This window comes from Rhinolophus sinicus, linkage group LG03 (genome assembly GCF_036562045.2).
Source record: "Rhinolophus sinicus isolate RSC01 linkage group LG03, ASM3656204v1, whole genome shotgun sequence".
NCBI classification, from domain to species: domain Eukaryota; kingdom Metazoa; phylum Chordata; class Mammalia; order Chiroptera; family Rhinolophidae; genus Rhinolophus; species Rhinolophus sinicus.
Window position 1 is genome coordinate 9,767,574 of NC_133753.1, and position 25,347 is coordinate 9,792,920.

At 37.0% G+C, this 25,347-nt stretch overlaps 1 protein-coding gene across 17 annotated transcripts in view; it reads right to left on the minus strand.

Annotated features, from left to right (window-relative positions):
* UNC79 (unc-79 homolog, NALCN channel complex subunit) overlaps window positions 1-25,094 on the minus strand; it is a 233,123-nt gene extending 208,029 nt beyond the window's left edge. For 10 of the 17 annotated variants that reach the window (XM_019745580.2, XM_074327015.1, XM_074327013.1 and 7 more), the window contains exon 1: window positions 24,383-24,465. Coding sequence is in view for 3 of the 17 variants with exons in the window: in XM_074327009.1 (XP_074183110.1) it covers window positions 16,586-16,657; window positions 24,383-24,404 (94 nt within the window). In the remaining 14 variants the exon portion in view is untranslated. Of the gene's footprint in view, window positions 1-16,585; window positions 16,658-24,382; window positions 24,514-24,567 lie in introns of those variants that run through there. The other 7 variants (XM_074327017.1, XM_019745590.2, XM_074327014.1 and 4 more) reach the window with 4 other exon arrangements.
* Between the last annotated feature and the right edge of the window lie 253 nt (window positions 25,095-25,347).

The window sequence follows — 25,347 nt, forward strand, 5'->3', positions numbered from 1 at the left end:
AAGTGTCTTGTCTCTTATCCTAAATAAATGTTTGGTGAAAGAATGGATGACTGAATAAATGAATGAACGCATTCACATATCACATGATTCTTGGTACAACAAAGCAGTTTAGAATTTATATGCCTTTCATGGGCTAGTTTGGGATATTGGATATGACACTAAAGTTCCCTCTACCTCTTCTTCCTACTACTTATAGGAAGAACAATTTGTATCACAAGAACTACTGTATCATTTTCTTCCAAAGTCTCCAGTTCCACTATGAGCCATTTTGGGGTGTGGAGTTGGTCTGGCTGAAAGCCAACTGAAGGGCCCAAGGTGGACTTGTGCCTGCAAGGATGGAGAAAGAGCAAGAAAGGCCTCTTCCAAGAGTCAGAGGGGCACAGAGAGTCCCACTCTAAGCAACCAACTGCATGAGAAACCAGGCATGGCCTTGGAGTCATAGGTTGATGTGCCCCAGTCTCACCTGACGAGCTCAGAGAACAGTCAGAGCAAAGGAATGAATATCAACAGTCCTCAGCCTCTGAGTCAGTGTCAACAGAGGATTAGAACTGGTGCCTCTAGGTGAAGGAATGTGAAACACCTTTCAGAGAGGCACACCCCTAGGAAGGACATTGGGGGGAAAATTATTTTAGAAGTAAAAGTAGAAAATACATGTATAGGGCTTAGCACTGCTGAAATTAGTTGCGTTCCATTCAGAATGAGCTCCCTTCCTCTGGTAGATAATGACCACAGAGAAGAACCCCACGAGGGCAGAAGGTACCCCAGCTACCTGTACCATTTGGGGACACAACTTTCACCCCTCAGACTGTCAAAGAACTCAAGCACAGGGAACTTTGGCTAGGGATAATGTCATAGAAACAGACCCGAATTTGGAGCTCTAATATCCACTAAGGCTAAAATTCCAGTTACTTGGATCCTTTTAGCCCATTGCACCTTGGAAGTCCTCATTAGTATAATTGCCTCTTTTCTGTTTATCCTTTATTGTCACATAGAGCTTGGGGGGGGCGGGGAGGATTCATTTACTTTTTACTATAGAAATTTTAAACACATACAAGTAGAGAGAAAAGTAAAATGAAGCCGCATACCCCATACTCAACTTTAGTAGTCACCGTCTATTCCCTACTGCAATTGTTTTGATTGAGCATTTAAAGCAAATGCTATTAATCAGATTATTTCACTTACAAATACTTCAGTACAATCTGTAACTAACCTCTGACTATAAGATGTTTATAACATAATCAGAATACCGCTACCACCCCCAATAAAATGAACAAATAAATCCCTTCATATCAGGAGACAAACAAGACGCATGAGGGGCATTTTCCAAATTCTATATGCACCATTCCTCCTTCCCTTCTAGTGTCACAACTCTAACTTGCCCTAACCAGACACCTAAGGAAGGCACAGACCATATGGACCTGTCGCCCCTCTTTATTTCCATTTCTGCCCCTATGTTCCAGCTTCTCCAAGCCTGTCATCACTTATTTCATTATACATCTGTAATTTCCTGCAGTTACTACAAGCGTCACCTCAACTCCCTTTGTCACCCCACCCCCAACGATTAGAGCTTTTTACACACACACACACACACACACACACACACCGTTTTACAGGAGGAACCCAGAGTTCAAATCATACAGAAAATTAGAGTCAATTAAATGGTGTCATTTGAATTCAGGCTCTTCTCCTTACCAGCTACGAGAACTAGGGTAATGAACTTGTCTGAGCCTCAATTTTCTAAACTATAAAATGGGGATTTTAAACTATTACATGTATAACCTACTTAGCACAAGGACTGGCACACAGTAGATATAAATTGCTACTATAACTAGCAATTACATGTGAGATCCTTCTCCTTCCCCTCTCCTAGTCAAATACTTTGTCCTTTAAAATAGAGTAACCTGTGGAATAAGGAAAACACAGCCGTGATCTTTCATCAGCAAAATCAAGCATAATCCCCTGCACACGCACACACACACGTACACAATCTGCTAGTGCACTTGGTACTGAAATCCAGTTCTATATTTAGAGAGTCGTCTTCTTTAAAGAATAAAAAAATAAATGTAGCTAATAATAAAGATACTCAGAAATGGAGATGAAGGGAGAACAACGCCACAATGCACGGGTTGGGCGTTCCAGGAGGAACCAGGGCTCTTTGCAAATCCTTGATCAAAGAATAATCCTCCTTTCAGGATGGTCATCCTCTTTAACTGAAAGGAAAATCTCATTAAAAAAAACACAAATGAAGTGTAACAGAAAAGGATACAAATATTCAGAGAGCCAAACAGTCAAATCTCCCTCAAAAGCAAAAGGATGTCACAGGTCACAAATTTCATTGTTGATTCTTCCAAATACTCATATACTTACATATATATTCTTCAGTCGGTTTTAGTTCTGGGTGGCACACTTTACCTGGCACTTTCAGCAGACAGGAGAGGTCAGCAACGAATACACCCATTCTTTGGCGAGGGAAGTCACCGCCATCCTCATCATCAATTACATTTGTATAGCCACTTACATTTTTCAAAGCACTTCCACATACATTATGCTGTTACATTTTTGAGCAATTAACTTGTGAAAAACAATATGTCAGGAGTTCTAGGGAATTTTACACATTAAGCAAAAGTTAAACAGCAAAGGTGAAGGGAAAGATATCAGTGCTTTTATTCATTCATCAGCTTTTGATGGAACACTCACTAATGTGCTAGGCACTTTGAGGTATGAATAAATCAACAGTGAAAAAGACATAATCTTTATCTTCTGGGTCACAGTAATCACAGTAATAATTATAAATTCTGAGTGTTTACGTTGTGCCACTAAATGTAAAAATAATAGTTGTGTTATTATAATTATTCCCATATTACCAATGAGAAAACCAAGGCTTAAAGTCAGGTAACTTGCTCAAAATCATACAGGAGGTAAATAATAAAGCTACTTTCTAACATATCACCTATGAAAAGAAACAAGTGAACTAGTTGTAGCCCATTGTACATTTTTAGGGCATTAAAAAAAAATAACACATAGATACCTAAAATCATCCAATGCTTTCATGCATGAATTAGTGAGACCTAAACAACTGCCAGCTGGAGTAAGTTTTACACGGAAGCACTTCATTTGCCAGAGATGGGGCACTTGCAATAAAGAAAAGGGGAAAAACAATTTATTCAAGTCAAAAGAGGAGATTGCTGTTCCTGTTTCTATTGAACTATTTGGTCAGAAGAGTTTATGCTAGGAACTGTGAAAGTCAGATTCATTTCATAGTGTGATGGAGAAAGTCATAAAGGCAGTAAATTTTCTTCAAATTGAGTGTTTGTTGGATACCAGTAATAATTTGAAATGGAATATGGAGCTCTATTTTTATTTTCACGCAATCAGGTTAGGTTATAGAAGCTTGTTTTTTAAAGTTTACTGGGCAGCTTCCTCAGATCAAGGTTTTGCAATTGAGAATTAGGTCAAATGTATGAAAACAATTAAATTTACTATATGAAAAAAAAAAAAAGATTTTGAGATTGAAGAGGCCAAATTTTAAGTACCTCCCATCCCACCCAAAGAGTGATTCACAAGGTTGTACTTTTTTCCTGATGTGACAAGACATCTGAATACTATAGTTGAAACTGCAAGGATCAGGTGGGAAGGGGAATAGGAAAACAAGAGTATTACTGATTTGTTCAAGGAAGTATAAATCCAGACATATGGATTTAGCAGATGAAAATTAGAGAAAGTTTCAATCTTCCATTGCTAAACATACTGAGCTCTCTAAAATCATAGATTTTTGAGGAACTGAGGAGCAATTTGGTGGAAATTAAATGATTTCAGAGATATACAGAGGCTGATGACTCTGAATCATTCTTTAAGTTTCCATGTCTAAGTGAAATACTCAAGTCATATTTGAATTATCAACCATCTGTCCAATCAGTGTGACTCCATTTCAAAAGAAAATGATTGCACCAAAAATAAATTATACTCCCAAAAAAGATGCAGATATCCCAGAATTGCCTAAATAAGAAGATGAATTATAAACAGCACTACCCTGAAATTTAAATGTCTGGCTACATAGACAAACTCTGGGAAATATCTGGGATCCTACTTTCCTGTTAAAGTACAGACAGGACTGAAGTGCAAGTTGAGGTTCATGATAAACCTGGAGTTGAAATTCAGATGTGCTGTGACTGAGAACGTACTACACAATCCTCAAGAACAATTCAATCCATCATACAAGATTTTCTCTAACTTGATCAAAACTGATTAATTCAATAGAAAATTAAAACTCTTTGGAGACTCTTTTTAAGACTCTTGAAAACATAACATTTCTTTAGTATTTATTTACTATGTACCAGGCACTATTCTAAGCACTTTATCCTTACAACAATCCTATGTGGTAGGTGCTAGTTTATTCCCCTGCCCTTCTTTTTCTATACATGAAAACACTGAGGGAATTGTTATCAATTTTAAAAATTTGCACAGTCTACACATAAATTGTTCTTTTACTCATTAAGCAAATATTTATTGAGGATCAATGATGTGCCAAATACTAGTGATATAACAGTGCGTGAGACAGCTACAGCCCCTAATCTCATGGTGTGTATCATAAAGTGTCAAAGATGAACAAAAAGGACCAAAAAAAAATTTTTGTTTTACAGGTCTATGAAGAACCATACGGGGGCCTAAAATAGAGAATAAAGAAGGACATAGGAAATACCTTCTTTACATTGGATGGTTTGGGAAGGTCTCTCAACAGAGATCATATTTAAGATATAAAGAATAAGTAGATGCCAGATGTGGAAAAATGGGGAAAAGTTTCTGGGTTAAGGCTACAAAGTAAACACTATCATCTCCATCATACACACCTGAAATGCCACCAAACTACAGTAAAAGGATCTTTTCCAGATAAGAAGAAAGGAACAACAGGCAAGAAGACACACAGCAACATAATTCTAGGAGCTGGAAAGCCAACAGACAAGCAGCAATTGCCTTGGCAGACCAGAGAGTTGAAGCCCAGGCCAACAGCAAGGAAAGCTGAGAATGAACAACGGGCATCTCAAAATTCTCAAAAGGCATGGAACTGGCAACACCAGATTACTCTGAACTAGAGGTGTGGAGCAGGAATGAGAGAGAGAAAAAAAAATTGGCTGAAAGCTGCCCAAGAAGCAACAGGATCCCTAAATTCTCTCACCTACCTCACATCCCTAAGAGAGCACCTCTCCCCAACTCAATGGATCTGAAGTTTATTGTCTAAAGAAAATATATACCGGAGGGTTTATGGAATGGAAGAAACCAAACACAGCTGAAGACTGGGGTAACCTACCTAAACCAAGGGGATTTGGTGGGTATATGAAGTATGAATACTGAGTACAGAGCCGAGTCAACCTCTGCCTGCCTCACCCAACACCTAGCAGCCAGACCCTTACCCTTCAGGCTGGAGACTGGAAGCCTCTTTTTTTCTCCTTCCTTCTGTGAACCTAACCAGTCAAAGAGGAAAGATCTGATGGCAGAGAGTGACATTAAAGGTCTCCCAATAAATGGCCCCCCAACATGCTCAGGTCAGCTCCTTAATCCCAACCGTTAAGCATGACGATAGGAAAGGATGGCCAGCTACCTAAATGAAGCCTCTAACATGGAAAGCAGATCAGAAGGAATAGAAAATCAACTTGGAAAAAAATAATAGCTTCTCTACATTGGATGATTTGCGAAGGTCTCTCATCAGAGATCATATTTAAGATATAAAGAGTGAGTAGATGCCAGACAGAAGAAAACCTTTTAAAAAAAACTGTTACTAATATAAGAAAGATGAGATACTCTATCCGAGAATGAATGTTGAGTTCCTTATTTTTTTCAAATGCAGAGAACAAACCAAACAGAAAAGTCCTTGCAAACTGAAAATGTGATCCTAGAATTAAATAACCAATAGAAGGGCTAGAAGAGACAATTGAGGAAATTTCCCGAAAATACAGAAAAAAAAAAAAAAAGAGAGAGAGAGAGAGAAAATAAGAAAGAACTGATTAATCCAGAAGGTCCAACATCAGAATAAAAGGATTTCCAGAAATGGCAATAGCAAAACTAAAAGGGTTTAAATCATTAACAAAACCGTTAAGAAATTTTTAGAATATGGCAAATTAAAAGGCCTATCACACTGAGTAAAAATAACAAGGCACATCATTGTGAAAGATCAGAAACTGGTGACAAACAAAAGATTCTCTATGCCTCTAGAGATTTTTTAACAATTTACGTCACTTAGGAAAGACCAGGAATCAGAATGGCTTTGGACTTCTCAAAACAACACTGGAAGCAAGACAATGAAGCCAGGCCTTTAAAACCCGGGGGCGGGGGGGGGGGGGGATTATTCTCAAAGTAGAAATCTATATTCAAGCAAACCGCAAATCAAAAATAAAGACATTTATGAAAAATGTATTTCCCATGCGTCCTTTCTCCTGGGAAAGACCCAGTACCTGGCTCACACTTCTGCATCCACCAAAATCCCCAACTGTGATGAACCCTGCTTTTCTTGGACTCACTCACTGCTGACCTTGCTCTGTGACGTCCCCAGAATGGACTCTCAAGGATACTGAATTCAAACTGTGTCCCTACTTACCTTATCTTCATGGTATGAAAGATGGCATAAATTATTAATACATATACAGTTTCAAAAATAATATCAAATGCACACTCAAGACCCACCACCCAGATAAAAAGAACATTTCCTGTACCTTATCTGTATCGATCTCTACTTTCATCCCCCTCACTCACCATAAAGGTAAACACTTTTCTAACTTTTCTATGAAGTGTTCCCTTGATTTTCTTTATAGTCTCATGCCGAGCATGTATATAGCATATAGTAATAACACACTGCATTATTTACTGAAGAGTAAGCCCAAACTCAATAGTGTCAGGAAAACACAATTTTGCCACTGATTTGAAAGTTCCCATAGTTACAAGTGTTGGTCGTCTCTTAGTGGCAACAGGAAAAAAGGACTAAAGAGGCTGCTATGATTTCATCTTGACACAGACACAGAGAGTGGACGAAGAGTCACAAGTCTAGTTCTAACAACAGCAGCCATTTATTCAGGAAATGGATCTTAAATACCAGAGAACAAGGTTTAAAAGAGAGTCAGGTTAAATATGCTAAAAGGGAAGGGTTCTGGGAAGAGGGCAGTGGCAATAGCAGAGTTTTTTAATCAACCCAAGCCCCTCACCTAAAAACAGACAGATTGATGAGGATGGCAACCCCAACACTGGCTGACAATATCTACAACAAAACTAGGTGACAAGGTAGCCCTATAAACCAACTCTCAGAGGATGAGGACAAACTTCTGACAGCTACACGCCCATGCGGTAGCAGCATCCACACCAGGAAGGACATGGGGCCACTGACGGTCCTCGGGACAGGGGAGCTCCCAAATCATCCACAGGTACTCACAGAGAACTATGGCGACCAACATGAAAACAGAAGTCAAAGCAGGGAGGGGATTCCTCAGGTAATAAGAGTTATGGTAAGGGGAGCACATCAAATCTGAAAACAAACCAAGGCTACTTTCAGGATAAAGCCCTGTGATCAGAAGAAACTGCTGGGAATAGAATCTCAATTGAACCCTGTAAGGATATTAGATGCAAAGGAGAAAGTCCAAATAAAAGTGGGGAAGGGAACCAAAGAAAGCCAGTCTCAGAAAGTACAAGAACGTTTTTTTTCTTACTTTGCAAAACAAGAACATAGAAGAGGAGCCATAAAGTTATCCTGACCTTCCCCTCCCTCCTAAAATTACAACAAAACTTACTTTCTTTAAAAGATGAGCAACAGAAAATCCCATACAAATTTATCACAAGAGAAAGAGAATAAGAAGCAGAGACATGTGCACTATACAGATGAAAACTGTAACCTCATATTTCAAAACAAGCAAAAAGAAATTAAGAAAAGGATTGAAACTGTGTTATTAAACACACTGAAATTAAGTGACTAGAGAAAAGAGGTTGTAAAAAGAAAGGTGACGGGACAACATGGATTAGAGGTTATTATGCTAAGTGAAATAAGTCAGACTGAGAAAGACAAATACCATATGATCTTGCTTATACTTGTATGAGGAATTTAAAGAGAAAAAAAAAAAAAGACCAAACAAAACAGAAACTGACTCATGACACAGAGAACAACCTGACTGTTGCCAGAGGGGGTGGGGTTTGGGGAGCTGCGTGAAAACAGTTGAGGGATTAAGAAATACAAGTTGGTAGTTACAAAATAGTCACAGGGTGTAAAGTGCAGCATAGAGAATATAGTCAATAATGTTGTAACTACAATGTATAGTGACAGGCGGGAGGATCACTGTATAAATTATATTAGGTTGGTGCAAAAGTAATTGCGGTTGAAAAGGTTAAAAATAATTGCAAAAACCACAATTACTTTTGCACCAATCTAATATAAATGTCTAACCACTGTGCTGTACACCTGAAACTAATATAAAATAATATTGAATGTCAACTGTAATTGAAAAAAAATGAAACAATTTAAAAAAACAAAAAACAAAAAAGAAGGTGAAAGAACTCTGGAGAGAATTAGAAATAAAAAAGGAAATATTTTTAAAATGGAGTCTCAACCAGTAGAAACATAGGAATAAATAAACACAATGGATAATGTGTAAGAGAAATAAAACATGGAAAGAAGGAATCCTTAAAAATTAAAAAGAAATGAAGAACAGTATGGAAGTTCCTCAAAAAAATTAAGAATATAGTTACCACATGAGCCAGCAATCCCTCTTCTGTATATCTACCCGAAAAATTTGTAAACATTTATTCACAAAAATATATGCACCCCTATGTTCACTACAGCATTATTCATGGTGGCCAAGACATGGAAACAGCTAAAGTGTCATTTGATAGATGACTGGATAAAGAAAATGTGGCATATATACAGTGGAATACCACTCAGCCATCAGAAAGATGAAATACTGCCATTTGCAACAACATGCATCCATCTTGAGATTATTATGCTAAGTAAAATAAATCAGATGGAAAAAGTCAAGAACCATATGATTTCACTCATATGTGGGATATAAAACTGAAAGCAATATGGGCCGGCCCGGTGTCTCAGGTGGTTGGAGCTCCGTGCTCCTAACTCTGAAGGCTGCCTGTTCGATTCCCAGAAGGGCCAGTGGGCTCTCAACCACAAGGTTGCCGGTTCAACTCCTCGAGTCCAGCAAGGGATGGTGGGCTGCGCCCTCTGCAACTAGCAATGGCAACTGGATCTGGAGCTGAGCTGCACCCTCCACAACTAAGACTGAAAGGACAACAACTTGACTTGGAAAAAAGTCCTGGAAGTACACACTGTTCCCCAGTAAAGTCCTGTTCCCCTTCCCCAATAAAAAAATATTAAAAAAAAAAAAAGAAAACTGAAAGCAATAAACAAACAGGACCAACAAACAAAAACTCATAGACACAGACAACAGTTTAATGGTTACCAGAGGGTAAGGGGGTTAGGGGGAGGTGGTAGATGAGAGTAAAAAGGGTCAAATATATGGTGATGGAAGGAGAATTGACTTTGGATGGTGAGCACACAATGCAATATACAGACGATGTATTATAGAATGGTACACTTGAAACCTATATAATTTTATTAACTAATGTCACCCTTTCCATAAATTTAATAGAATTTATTTTCTTTAAAAACAGAAATAAAGAGGTTTCTGGCTATGATAAAATAAACCTCTACCGACAGCTCCTCCTCCATTTCTCCCATAAAACTACCGCAAGGCTTGGACATGACGAAAAGGCAACTGCGTGAGAGCAGAGGAGAATGGACAGAAGCAGACAGACTCTGAGAGGGAATCCAGCTGCCAAGGAAGAGGGGAGACAGGCAGCTCTGTGAGGAAATTCCCATCTCTGTGGCATTGAGCCTGAGGCTAAGTGCAGTCCATGCACAGCAGTGAGGGCAGACATAGAAAAACCCACAATCTTTCTGACCTGGGGAACCAGCAAAGGAAAGCATGACAAACAGCGGATGTTGAAGCAAGTGGGGGACACCCACAGGGGAAAGGGGACAGGCAGATTCTGAATAGCCACCCTGACTGGCCCCTGAACCACACAAGTCAAAAACAGACTCAAAGCAACCCAGCTAAAGGCAAACGATCTGAACAAAGGAAGGAGTTACTGCACAAGCAACCGAGTTTGCAGTTCAAGCCCAGCCAAGAAAATAACCTACTAAAATAAAGGCAACACTAGTCACCAGTGGGAAGTAATAGAACCCAAAGTCTCCACAACTTAACATATATAATGTCCAGGATACAATCCAAAATTATCCGACATACAAAGATCCAAGAAAATGAAACACATTCTCCGAAGAAAAGAAAATCAGTCTAGTTCGATCATGAAATGAAACAGATGTTGGAACAGACAGGTATAATCAACTACTATAACTATCCTCAATGAAGTAAAACAAAACATGCTTTCAATACATGAAACTCTCATCAGAGAAATAAGAAGTCCCAACAGAAAAATAAAAATAATAAAAGAAGAACAAGATGGAAATTCTAGAAGTGAAAAATACGAATTTCTGAATTAAAAATTCACTGGATGGACATGACAGAGGAAAGAGTACATGAACTTGAAAATAGATCAATAGAAGGTATTGAAGGTTGAAAAACATAGGGAAAAAAAGATTGGGGGGAAAAAATGTACAGAACCTCAGAGGCCTGTTACATAACATCAAACAGTAAAATTAACGATGTGTAATTGAAATACCAAAAGGAGAGGACTGAAAGAATGGGAGAGAAAATATATTTGAAGAAATAATAGCCAAGGATGTCCCAAATTTAATTTTAAAAAAATTTTTTCACACACGAAATGATAAGCAAACACCAAACAGACTAAACATCTAGCAGCCTATATGATCCTCAAACTGTTAAAAGCCTGAAATAAACAGTATATCTTAAAAGGAACAAGAGAAAAATATACTACATACATATTACAGACATATTACAACTGATTGCTGAATTCTCCTCTAAAACCGTGAAGGTCAGATGGAATAATATCTTTGAAGTACTAAAGGGAAAAAAAAACTGTCAAAGCAGAATTCTATATTCAGCAAAAATATCATTCAAGAATAAGAGCAAAATAAAGACATTTTCAGATAAAGAAACTGAAGAAATCTGGTCACAAGCAAAGCTGTGTTACCAAAAAAAAAAAAAAGGCTAAAGAAAATTTGGGGGATGAAGAAAAATGATACCAGATAGAAACAGAGATCCTCAGAAAAGAACGAAGAGCATCAGAAATGGTAAATCTCTTTGTAAATACAAAAGATACTATTTCCTGTTTCTTCTTAATTTCTTTATCAACCATATAACTTTAAAATTAAAATAATAACATTATCTTTTGGGATATACAACATATGTAGATATATTACACTAATGTAACAACTACGTTATTACATAACAACTATGAAATGAAGACGGATATGGACCCATAAAGTCTGCAAGATTTCTATATTTTAAATAAAATGGTATTATTAACTGTATGATAACTGTGAAAAATTAATGCTGTACATTATAATTTGCAGGTCAATCTTTACTTAAAAATGCAAAAGACAATACCTAAGAAGCAAACAGGAAAATTTTAAAGGTTGAAAGAAAATGAATGGAAAACATATGCCACTCAAACAGTAAGCAAAAGTATGCTGGAGTAGCATTATTAATATCTGATAACTAGATCTGATAAACATATTAACAAGAACAAAGAAGACACTTCATCATGATAAAATAGATGATTCAACAGGAAAATACAACCATCATAAATGAGTATGAACCCAGTAACAGCACTTCCACTTCAAAACATATGAAACAAAAATTGACAGATTTAAAGGGAAAAATAGACAATTCCATAATCATAGTTAAAGACTGCAATATGCTGTTATCAGCAACTGATAGAAAAACTAGACAAAAATCAGCAAAGACATAGAAGATTTGAACACATCACCCAAGAGTTGCAGAATATACTTTCTTTCCAAGTGCACATGGAATGTTTACTAGTACAGACCATGTTTGGAGCCATAAAATAAGTCTCAATTAATGCCAAAAGACTGAAATCTTACAGATATGTTCTCTGACAAAGATGGAATTGTTAGAAATCAAAGACAATAAATAACCAAGAAAAATCCCAACTATTTGGAAATTAAGCAACATACTTCTGAAGAAATTTTGGGTCAAAGAAAAATATAAGCTAAATTACAGGATATTTTGAACTAAACAATAATGAAAATATAACCTATCAAAATTTGTGGAATGCAGCTAAAGTAGATGCATTATGAGGAAATTTATGGCTTTAAGTGTCTGTATTAGAAAAGCAGAAAGGTCTGAAATCAATAAAATAAGGTTTCACTCTAAGAAACTAGAAAAAAAGAGCAAATTACATCCAAAGCAAAGCAAAGGCAGGAAATAGTACAAATAAGTGCAGGAATCAATAAAACGGAAAAACAATACAAAAAATAATCAAAACCAAATGCTGGTTCTTTGAGATCAATAAAATTGATAAACCTCTAACCACATAAGTCAAGAAAAAGGAGACATAAATTGCCAGTATCAGAATTAAAGGACATAGCAACAGTTTCTACAGATATAGAAAGGATAAAAAGGAATTATTACAAACAACTTTAGGTCAATAAATGGGCAAATTTATCAAAAGTACAAAATGGGCAAATTCCTTGAAAGACACAAATAACAAAGCTGACCAAGAAGAAATTAAAACAAGAAAAAAAATTGAACAGCTCTATATCAATAAATTGAATTTAAAATTTAAAATCTTCCCCCCACCACACACACAAATAACCACCACCACCCCCTTCAGACCTGGCTGCAGTGCTGAATTTTATCAAAAACTTAAGGAAAAACAAGCATCAATTTTATACAACTTTTTCAGAAAAAAAAAAAAGGTGAAACACTCCCAAACTCATTTTGTGAGACCAATTTTACTCTGATTCCAAAACTAGACAAAGATATCAAGCACAAAGAAAACTATAGACTGATAACAATCACGAACATAGATACAAAAATCCTTAACAAATTATTAGCAAATGAAATACAACACTATTTTAAAAGGATATGTATCATGACCAAATGTGGTTTATTTCAAGAATGAAAGGTTGATCTAATAGTGTGAAAGGTTCAAAGATTTCTACCCAAAACCAAGAGGCAAGGATATCCACTCACACCACTTTCATGGACATTGTTCTGGAGGTCTTAGCTAGTGCAATAAGGCAATAAATAGCAACAAAAGGTATAAAGATTGTAAAGATAGATGTAAAACTTGATTCACAGACAACGTGATGGCATGTGTTGCAAACCTTAAGTAATACCCCCAAAAATCTACTAGACTAATAAGTGAACATTGCAGGGGTACAGGATATAAGATCGACATACAAAAATCAATTATATTTCTCTACACTAACACCATACAATTAGAAAATGAAATTTAGAAAACAGTTCCATTCACAAAAATACTTAGGAATACATTTAATGAGCAATGTGGCAAGATATTACAATAGGAAATTAAACATGACCTAAATAAGTGTGCGTATATATCATTCCAAGGACTGGAAAACTCAATGTTGTTAAAAGAATAATCCTCCTCAAACTGATCTATAGGCCAAAGCCCAAGTAACCTTCTTTAAAAAAAACAAAAAGGACACATTGATTTTTAAGTTTACATGGAAAGCAAAGGACCTAAAACAGCTAACACAATTTTGAAAAAGTTGGAGGACTTATAGTACCTGATTTCAAGGCTCCCTATAAACTTACAGTAATAAAGACAGTATGTCACTGGCATAAGCATAGACATATAAATGAATAAACAGAATGGAGTCTAGAAATACACCCAATCATATACAGTTGATTGATTTTTAACAAAGGTACCAAGATAATTCAACGGAGTCAAGATCGCTTTTACAACAAATGGTGCTGGAACAACTGGATACTGTATAAGGAAATAATGAACCTCAAACCTTACCTCATACCACATGTAAAGACTGACTCAAAAATAAACCTAAATGTTAGCGATTAAACTATTGTATTTCTAGAAAAAAATATTGGAGAAAATCTTGGTATCATTAGGTTAGGCAAAGATTTCTTAAACAGAATACCAAAATCACCAATGATAAAAGAAAAAATTGATAAAATGTACTTCATGATTTGAAAGTCTCATTTCTCAAAAGTCATAGTTACGAAAACACAAAGGTAAACTTCAGAATGGAAGCAAAATTTTTCAAAACAAAGAGCATGTATTCAGAATATATAAAAAGCTTTTACAACTCATTAAATAGAAGACCAAAAATTTAATAAAAAATGAATAGATTGGAACAGACGTTTCCCAAAAGAAGATATACAAACAGCCAATAGCACAAGAAACATGGTCAATATCACTAGTTCTCAGAGAAATGCTAATTAAGACCATCATGAGATACCACTACACCCTCACTGGAGTGACAAAAGTCGAAAAGACTGTCAATACCAAGTGTTGGTCAGGATGGGGAAACTGGAACTCGCTCCCACACTGCTGGTGGAAATGCACAATGTTTTAGACACTTTGAAAAACAATATGGCAATATTATTACATGAAATATTCATTTACCATACTGTCAAGCTATTCTACTCCTAAGTATTCACCTTAGAGAATTAAAAACATATGTCCCCATGAAAACATGTATGCAAATACTTTTAGCAGCATTATTCATATGGCCAAAAACTGGAAACAAACCAATATATACATACCATGGAATACAGAGCAATAAAAAGAACAAAATATTAATACATTCAATAACACAAATAAATCTCAAAACCTTCAAGCTAAATGAAAGAAGTCACACAGAAAAGACTACGTACTAAATGATTTCATTTATAGGAAATTCTAGAAAAGGCAATACTATAGTGACATAAAATAGCAGATCAATGTCTGCCTGGGACCGTGGCTAGAGGAAGGGGATCAAGAGCAAAGAGGAGGGGGTGGACGGTTAGCTCAGTTGGTTAGAGCACAGTGCTAACAACACCAAGGTTGCTGGTTCGATCCCCGCATAGGCCATGGTGAACTGCACCCTCCTTAAAAAAAAAAAGATCAAAGAGGTACAGGAATCTTTTCAGGGTAAGGGGGCTGTTCTTTATACTGAGTAGGGTGGTGGTTACACTACTGTTTATACTTAGCAAAATTAATTCAACTATGCGGTCAAAATGGCTGAATATTACTATATATAACTATCTCCATAATAAACAAAAAACAGGACAAAAATAACATGTATTCCAATACGCAGGTACTTGGGCATATCTGCACTAGGAGACATAATGACATAAATGCTTGTACTTACTTATAATGAGTACGTTTGGATTTATGAGAATGATAATATTCAACTGAATAATTTCAATTTTTAATTTATATTTGACATCTCAATTTAAGAGCTAAACAAATATATTGCTATAATACTTATATACGTACAGAATGATCATGAATAGACTAGTTCACATATAGACTAATAAAAGTATATTGTACAGTTGATTCTTAAAAACCTCAAAAGAAATGAAGGGATTTTAAAAACATTCAGTAGAAACTGATCCATCCAGACAAGCAGCAAAAAAGATCCAATATACATAAGATACGGATTGCAAAGAATGCCAAACAATAGAACAAAATAAATCATAAAACTATAATTCCAGAATACTTTCCTAAAATTTAACAAAAAACTCTAAATTACATATTGAGAGGATATACCACAATCATTTCAGCAAGGCCTACACTGAGTCATAACTACTTTAAAAAAAAACAAAAACTCATTTGGGCAACCAGGCAAAAACGCTAAGTCACTAATAAGAGAAGGAAACCAAAATTGTCACCAGACTTTTCAACAATTGTTAATGCTCTGCCCGCCATCCCCTTCCGCTCCCCCGCAAAAAAAAAAAAAAAAAAAAGTGTAATAAATTTAAGATACTCAAGGAAGGGGAATGTGAGTTAAGCAAGTTATACCTGCCCAAACTGACCTCCAAGTACAAAGCTGCAAACAAACTATCATATGTAAACTTGCCAAAACTCAGGGTACATTGATCCTGTGTGCCCTTCAAAGAAATCTATTAGAAAAGGACATTCAGGAAACCAAAGAGACTAAGAGACAGTAATATAAGAATCAGTGGTAAGCGTTCAATATAAATATACCTGTAGAACAAAGCTAAACCATGGTTATAAAGGAGAGAATATAGTAGATATAATATAATATGATTATCAAAAATTGGGGTGGGGAAATAAGGACTGCATATGGATATGATCACCTAATAGACATTAACTGGAAATACAAAGATATTATTTTGATCAGATATTGGGATTGAAGGAGCAAGGGAGAAGAAGAGTTTACAAGCTAATATCAATATTGTTCAATGTAAGAAATCAATTAAATCCTAAAAAATGGATTAATGGTATATAAAAGTATTAGTATAACGTTAAACAATAAAACAACCAAGCAGATACAACCCACTGCATAATGAAAAAGTATAGCTATAAAAGACATAAAAATAAAACAATATGATAGAACTGAGGCCAAACATATTAATCATATCAATAGATGTAAATGGGCTTAACTCACCTATTGAAAGAAAAGGATTTTCAGATTGGCTAATAAAGCAAAATCCAACACTATGCAGAATACAAGACACACCTAAAACAAAGAGATTCAAAAGAGTTAAAAATAAAAGGATGGAAAAAGATATATCAGGCAAACACAAAAAGAAAACGGGGTCATAATCTTGATATCTGACAAAGGGGAATTGTGACCAAAAAAGCATTAAAATATATAAAGAAGGACACTTAATAATGTTTAAGGCCACAATTCACAATGAAGATATTACAATTACTAATATTTATGTACCCAATAACAGCAGTAATTTTTATTAAGCAGCAACCTACAGGAAATACAAGGAGAAATAAGACAGAAACACACTAATAATGGGATAAGTTTAACATACCTCACAATCCAAAATCAAGCATACTAAAAATTAATAAAGGTGAAGACCTAGGCAACATAAATAAGGTAGATCTTATAGATCTATATCAAACTCCAACCCTAAAAATAGAGATTGCAACTTTTTTTCAAGTACACATGGAACACTCACAAAAACTGACCAAATCTTAGGCCACAAGAAAACCTCAGTAAGTTCCAAAGAATAAAAATAATGCAAATATCATCCTCAGATTATAATGCAATAAAAATAAAAATCAATTAACAAAATTTTAAAAAAACAAAATTTCCTTCCACATGGAAATTTACAAGTATGCTTTTAAATAACTCTTGGGTCAATGGCAAAATACAAAATTTAATTGCACAACTTCTTGAAAATAGTAATAAAAGCCTGACATTTTCAGGAATCTGTAGGCTACAGCTAAAGGAAGTGTCGAAGAAAAATACATTGCATGAAATGACTATATCAAAAATATTAAAATAACTAAATTAACACCCAACTCAAAAAGCTAGAAAAAGAACACCAAAATAAAATAAAGAACTCAGGAAAAGGGGGAATTAATAATAAAAGCAGAAATTAATTTAGAAACCAAAAAAAACAACAGTAGAATAAGTAAATCCCAAAACTGGTTCCCTACAAAAGAAATCAACAATAGACAAACGACTAACTCAATCAAGGAAAAGGAGGCAGGGGACACAAATATACAGCACTAAATACACAACATTAGATATAGCAAGGAGAAAATAAACATCAAAATAATGGAAATGTTTAAATTTCTAAAAGACTATTTTGCATAATTCTATGCAAACAAATTTGAAAATTTAGATGAACTGAATAATTTTTTAGAGAAATAAAACTTACCAAAATTGACCCCAGTAGAAACAGAAAGTCTAAATAGAACAAGGGTCATTGAGAAAATAGAGAAAGAAGTTAAAAGAGTTCCACTATAAAAAAGTACCAGCCAGATGGTTTCACAAGGGACTCTAACAAACTTATAAAGATCAGATAACCTCAATATTACTTTAATTATTCCAGAGCACAGAAAAAGAAGCAAAACTTCCAGACTCATTTTATATAGTGAGCATAACATCGTTGCCAGATCTTGAGTAGAATTACTCCCCACCCCATCCCGAAAAACAGACAAACAAAAAACCAATCTAACATGAATATCAATTCAAAAATTATTAAATAAAATATGACAAAATCCAATCCAGCACACTAATAAAGTTAAGAGAAGTCATATGGTCTCCATAGATACGGAAAATGAACTTGACAAAGTTCAATACCATTTAGGTTTTGTTTTGTTTTTCTCAATAAAATAGGAATTGATGGCTACCTCATTACCCCAGCCCAAAAGAATAACTTTCTTAATACAGAAATACTAGAACCTTTCCTACTAAAATTAAAAACGAGATAAGAATACTCACTGGCTATGCTATATTTAACATTGTGTTAGAGCTATCTGCCAATGCAATACGAAAAGACAAAACAATTAAAGATAATAAGAATTGGATAGAAAAGGATAAAACTATTTTCTATTTTCAGATTATATAATCATACATCTTGAAAACCCAAAGAATAGCTGAAAAAACAACTACAAAAAGAAAATAATGTAGTAAAAGTTATAAAATTAGCACAAAAAATCAATAGCCTTTATGCATAAAAATAAAGACCAAAAAAAAGGACCCCATTATGCAGAGCTACCCATATCTTTTCAGAATATAAGAAATAAATGCATGTGAATTTCCAACAGTGATGCTGCAAAATGAAAATCCCCACTTAAAGCCTATTTATTGGTTAAGTAATCAGTATGTAAATCTTGAACAGATGTATTATCAAAGGATCCACATCAAACATGAAGAGTCCCTGACTTCAGATGTATTACCGTTTTATCTAAGAAAAACAGTTAGCTGTGTGCTAAAATTGTCTACCAATTAGGAATCATAATTATTATGCTGAACATAACAATAGAAATTTAAACTGATGAGAAAGAACCAAAAACACAATGAATGTTCAGGAAAAGTATAACTTGTTATATAAATACTATAAATTTGATTTAGCAAATACGTTTTAAGCACTTTTGACAAGTGTATTTTTATTCTCCTGTAAAAACATTTGAAAAGCATGCATTCTGTTGCACAGAATGCAGAACTTCAAACTGGCAAAAATGTGTAATCCTCACATTAATGAAATCCAAAAACTTAATTACACAATCCTCCTTTATAAAAGACATTCAATTCACCCTCAATCATTTTCACTTATACAAGAAACAGTTTTTGTGCAAACACTGCAGTAGACAACGAAGTTTGCACACTGGAGCCACAGAGATGAACAAAATACAGTCTACAGACAAAGTAAATGTGGACACCTAATATTAGAAAACTAATCGTTACAATACAGTGTGAGCACAGGAGTGAGGCATCCCGGGGAAGACTGGCAAGCAGGCAGGGCTACCAAGCTAAATATTGAACAATAAGAAGGAAAAGAGGGCCACAGAGGGAGAGAAAGCATTTCAGGCAAAAAGAACACGATACATTGGAGGACCTTAAAAAAAAAAAAAGAAACAGTGCAATGTAAGGAGTTAGGGCAGTGATTTGGCTGGATGTGCTAGAATCAACAGGGTTTGCTGATCTGTTAAATAGTAATCATAGAGAGTAGAAGTTTAAGAAGACTCCCAACTTTTTGATTTGGGTTCATAGGTAGTGCCATTCATTGAAATGAGTAATACAAAAAGAAGTACAAGTGTGGGACAGAAGACAATGAGCTTGGGTTTGAGATGCCTATAGGATGTCTGGATAGAAACAAAGACTTATAGTAGTAGTTCAAGAGACATGTTTAGACTAGAAAATTGTATTTGGGTGTCATCCACATAAAGATGATAACTGTTACCATGAGATTGAATGAGGTTAAGAATCTGTAGGAATTAAAAAAAAAAAAGTGAGAGGACTAATGACAGAATCCTGTTTATAAAGGGCAAGAAGAAAGTAGTCCTAAAAAATTTTTGAGTAAGAACAGCCAGAAGAAAAAGAAGAAAAAAGAGTTTAAATAAGGAATGCGGCACCTAGTGTCGGTGGTACAGAGAAATCGTGTAAGACAAGAGCTAAAAATCATGTGCTCTTTTTGTTACCACAAATATGGTTAGTAGTCATATTGTTAGTATATATGAATAAAACTAGAGTTTCATGTATAAGAAGTTAGTGATGTTATGCAAAGATTTTTAAACAACTACAGATTGCAGTGCTGTTCAAAGGAAAAGTACTTTTCTATTTTAGTAATATTATCTTATAATGGGCATAAAGTTTTTTAAAAAACATTCTATTGATTTCTGCAAGCATGGTCCGTAATTATGTATGGGAGAGGGGCAAATTCAACTTCAAATCATATTGCAAATTAGCTATACTCTTAAAAGTGTTTTTGATGTAATCAAAAAGATTTTTAGTTACTGAGATAAAGATGTTGAGTAGGATAAACACATTACAAACAGCATACATTCACATTTCTATAATTAGCGATTTTTGAGCTTATACTCCAATTATCAGCCGGTTAATTTCCAAATTTGAAAAACACTGTGATGGATATTTATGTAACTGATTTACCAGTTGCTACACTGTCATCATAACACAAAAGGTTCATGCCTTAGGCAGTTCATGCCTTAGAAATGTCCTATTTAGGTGATTAGCCAATGCCTTCCGAGGTATACCAAGTCAAGGAATTGCCATGCAGACAGAGATCCCCTCCCACCCAGATTACTGTAGAGGACAAGGAAAGGAGAATAAAAAACAGTCCAATAACCCATCTCCCATTTAAGTGATATCATGGTTACTTTTTCTTCTGCTACACTCTGGGGGACTAGATCCAAATTTGTAATTTATAACATAGCAGCAAGCACAAGATTTTATACTTGATGATGATAATAATAGCTAACATTTAATTAACTCCTCATTATGTGTCAGGATTCTGTGCTAAGCACTTTTTATGCATCATCTCATTTCATCTTCACAACTACAACTATCCCCATTTTATAGATTAATGCAGTCGAGGCTTAGAGAGGCTGAGTTAACTTGTCCAAGGTCACACAGATTATAAGCAGGGTCAGAATTCATACCCAGGCAGCAGTCTGATTCTAGAATCCCAACTCTTAACTTCTGCTCTCATCAAAAGCAAGCTTCTTTTGGAAAGCACACACACAAAGTACTCCAGATTGATCAATTTTAACTCTTAGAAGGCAGAGAAAGTTGGGGGGTGGGAGGGTACAGGAGAGTTGGACTCCTCTTTAGAATCCCAAATAAAAGAACTATAAATTCTTATTTTTATTATTCCAGATTCTATGTCAGCTACATAAACATTTCAAAGTTCATTTCATGCAGTGAACTTTGTAAGAAAAGGAAGCATTTGGAGGGGAAAAAAAAATTAACTCTTCTGCAATCGCCTGAGAAATTGCTAAGCTTTCACCTTGTTACGATGTTATGTACATAGCATGGGAAACAGATAGAATGTATAAAAGCAGCCTCCAAACTATATCTTAGCTAAAACTAGCCTCTCTTTCATCATTATTACTTATTTCATAAAAGAAAATACCACTACATAAAAATAAAATCATTTTTCACATATCCGTGATACATTACATTTCAAAGGTAAGTCACGTAATCTGTTTGGGTTGAAATGCAAGTACTTCCTCTTGCTGATTCAACCAAACTATGCCCATTTCCTGTACCAGTGAAACCTTTACCTACACAAGAGGCCCAGGAAGAAGAGTAATAGGAATAATACTTTCACATTATGTTAAACCTAATTTTCCCCTTTCGGTCCTTAGGCAAGTGGTACTGTGCACACGCCTGAATGCAGAGGAGAAATGAACTCTCTCGTTCTCTCCGTTCGGGTGGTCTTCACATCCAATAGAAGAGAAAAATCTCATGGTCTTCCCTTCTCTTTCTCTTTCCCCTTAGCCACACTCTACAGAGTCCAAGGATAAAACACGATCTGCATCTTCTCTTTATTAGAAAGTATTCACCCTTCTTGAACATCAGCTCTGCAATCTTTTATGTGTTTACTCTCTATTTTCAGGTATATGATGTCAATCCATTCAAGTTCATGCACGTAAGAGAAAAAGAAAAGAGATTCTTAACTTCCCTTCACTCTAAACAAAGACACCTAAAAACACCCAAAGCATCCTTTTCCTCTTTGCAGCCTACTCCCATTTACCTCCGTTGCCCTCCAAAACCCTTAGGACTAAACAAAGATAGCTGCTACCACTATTCCTTATTTGATAGATGGAAACTCTGAGGCACAAAACTATTAATTGCCCAGCATCACACAGTTCATCAGAAGGGCATGCAAAACTCAAGTCCACATGTTCTAGCTTCAAATATGGTGTCCTTTCCACTATCTACAGATGGAAAAATCTGTTTTACAAACAATTCTAAAATAGCTACTGAACTACACACTACTTGCACTACACAGCCAAGTCCACACGCAGATTTTACTTATCTTGTCTTGGTGTTAACTGTCCAGGAAAAAGACAAGACAAAGTATCCAGTGCATCTCAAAATATAACTAGGAAGAGAAAACACAGGAAGAGGACAGTAATACTCACTGGCTTTAACCTGAAATTTCTTATGTAATATGTAACTATAAAAATCAAATGACAGGTGGTGGTTTTCTTAACTGTACTATCATAAAACCTCTTCAAGGGTGCGATTTCCTCAGGTGGGAAGATCCACACCGATTCCAAGTATGTGGCCATTTCTCAAAACATAATGCATTCCATTTTCCCAAAAGCCTCTGTAGAAGCAAATTTTATCTTTGAGGTTTTGACTTAACTTTTGGAGACAGGCAAAAAAAATTACAAAAGAACTTTCTAGCTATTTAGAAGAGATGGACTATTAAATGGGAAGTAATTGTCAGTACTATAACCATCATTTATTGAGTACTTGTTCTGAGCTAGGCTCACTACTCAACCTCTCATATGCATTCTCTCTTTTATAATCATAACCCCATCAGCATTATTACCCCAGGTTTACAGGTGAGGAAATAAAGTTCAGAAAAGTCAATTACCTCATCTAAGGTCAAACAGTAAATGGTAGAACTAGGGTTCAAACTCAGGTGTTCCAGATTCCAAAAAACATGGTAAAGAGGTACAAACACTGGATGGTAGCTGGGCATAGACAATCTCTAGTAAACCATCAATCTGGAAATTCCATGAGTCTTCAGTTCATTTAACCTATCTGGTGAGTAAGTGACAGACCACTTTTTATCATATACAAGCTACTGCCCCCAAATAATAAGACTACAGTTTGGGGTGTCTCACAGAATGGCTTTAACAGCTATTCCAAAGAAGAATAACAAAGACTTTTAAGTACTGACAGCATTATCAACATAACTATGCATAACTACCTTGTTTGAAAGAAACAAGAATCAATTCGATGAATAAGTTCTGGTGTATTTGTTAAAAATTCCAATTAATTGATTAATAAAAACATCTTTTATTCACAATCAGAAGTTTAAGTTCCTGAATCCCTCAAGTGCACTATGGAAAAGGTTTCACATTAATCAACCTACCAAGTACATACTGAAGGCCTACTAATGCGCACTGCAATAAGGGACTGTAGGGAGCCTATTAGAAACTTCCTCTGTTCACGAGGATTCGCAGGTTGTTTCCAACCAAACAACCACTCAACCATTACTGGGACAACTCAAATCCTTTTGCTATTTGTTATAGTCTGTGTGAGCTGCCCTACAAAGGAAAGCGCTTTGGAAAAATAATTAGATCATTTTCCCAGAGCCCCTTTCACTCTCTTGCAAGTCCCAACTCCTGCTTTAACCTATGCTTGTGCTTAGTTTTAGCATTAGTGTTGGTATTCCTGAGCTGATATTTCTCACACTAGATCCTGAATTCCGCCTGGCTCCCCGGTCCACCCCCACCCCCTTCTCTCCCTGCTTGCCTCTCCAACCCGAGTGGAAACTGCAGACAAACTCCCCTATGGCTCCAGCACAGAGAACTGGGCATGCTCAGAAGGCCAGGCAGGCTTTGCTTGTACTGACAGCTCCCCGCCCCTGATTTGCCGCTGTCCCCCTTCCCCCACTCCAACAAGACATACTGAAATGTTTATCAGAAAGATACGAGGCCTCTTTTTTTCGAGAATGACCCCATTCTAATTTCATTTCGCAGGGTCTTTCAGTTTTGCGAAACCCCACAAGCCCGAGGAAGACCGCATTATTTTTCAGCACCGGGGACAGCGCCGCGTTGCCATTAACGTCCACCCTCCCCCACCTTCTCTTCAACCCCCCACCCCGCACCCGCCCCAACCTCAGCCCCCACCCCCGCACCAGCACGATGCCAAGGTCTCCCGGCAGCCGCAAACGCCGCAACTGCAATAGCTCCCAGCCGGAGGCCGGGCCGGAACGCCGGGCCGGCTGCTACTTACACTGCTCCGCTTTGGTGGACATGGTGCTGTCCAGATGGAAAGGCTTTGCCCCAAAATCTGTGTCGTGTGAGCTCCCTCGCTCCGCCAGCGATGTTGCGAGGAAAAGAGCGCATACCCCCCACCCCCCACCCCCTCGCTTTCCCCCTCCCTTAGGCCCGTGTCGCTACCATTCGGACAAAACGCACATCAAATTGCAGAATTCGGTCCCGGAAGGTTAGGAAATCGCCCCCGGAGAAATGGGTGGGATTTAATAGGCGGCCAAAGGCTTCCTGTCCGTCCCCTCCTGGAGCTGCCCGCGTTGATGTGGGCGGGGAGACCGAAAGGAGAGAGCAAGCTGCGGCTCCTGGTGAAATGGGAAAATGGGCTCGACCGGGGGAGGAGTATTTCCATTCATAAGGCGCACGGAGGGGACGGGTGTTTCCCAGAGAAAAGCCTCTTAAAGTGCCGGAGTCCCCGACCATTTGGATCTCCCATTGGCGTTCTCCGGGCCTGTAAATCCTGCTCCGGGAGCAGCCCCGGGTGTCTCAACCGGGTGACCGGAGAGGGACACAGGTGCGTCCCACGCTTCGTCTCAACCTCCGGGAGGAAGCAGGGGGAGGCGGATCCGGGGCGGGCTGGAGAGAGCCGGGGCCGAAGGGCGGTGAGGATGCAGCGGAGGACCGGGAGGAAGGAAATGCAGAAGTAGCCCTCAGCATGGCTTCCCGGCGTGCTGCGCTCGCTGCCCTCTGCCTCCCCTCTCTCATGGGCTCTCCTGCTGATGATTAGGATGGGAGGTCCCACTGACAGGGGGCTGTGAGAAGATTTCAGAAGTTGGGACTGCGGAAGGAGGAGATTTCCATGGATGGTGAAACTGGAAGGGCCACAGAAAAGGAAAATGCAAGACTGGAGACAGCAGGAAGCCAGGTGTGCTCCCTTGCCACCACCCGGGATGGAGACAGGCACGTTAGGAAGCCCCTCTGCTGGGA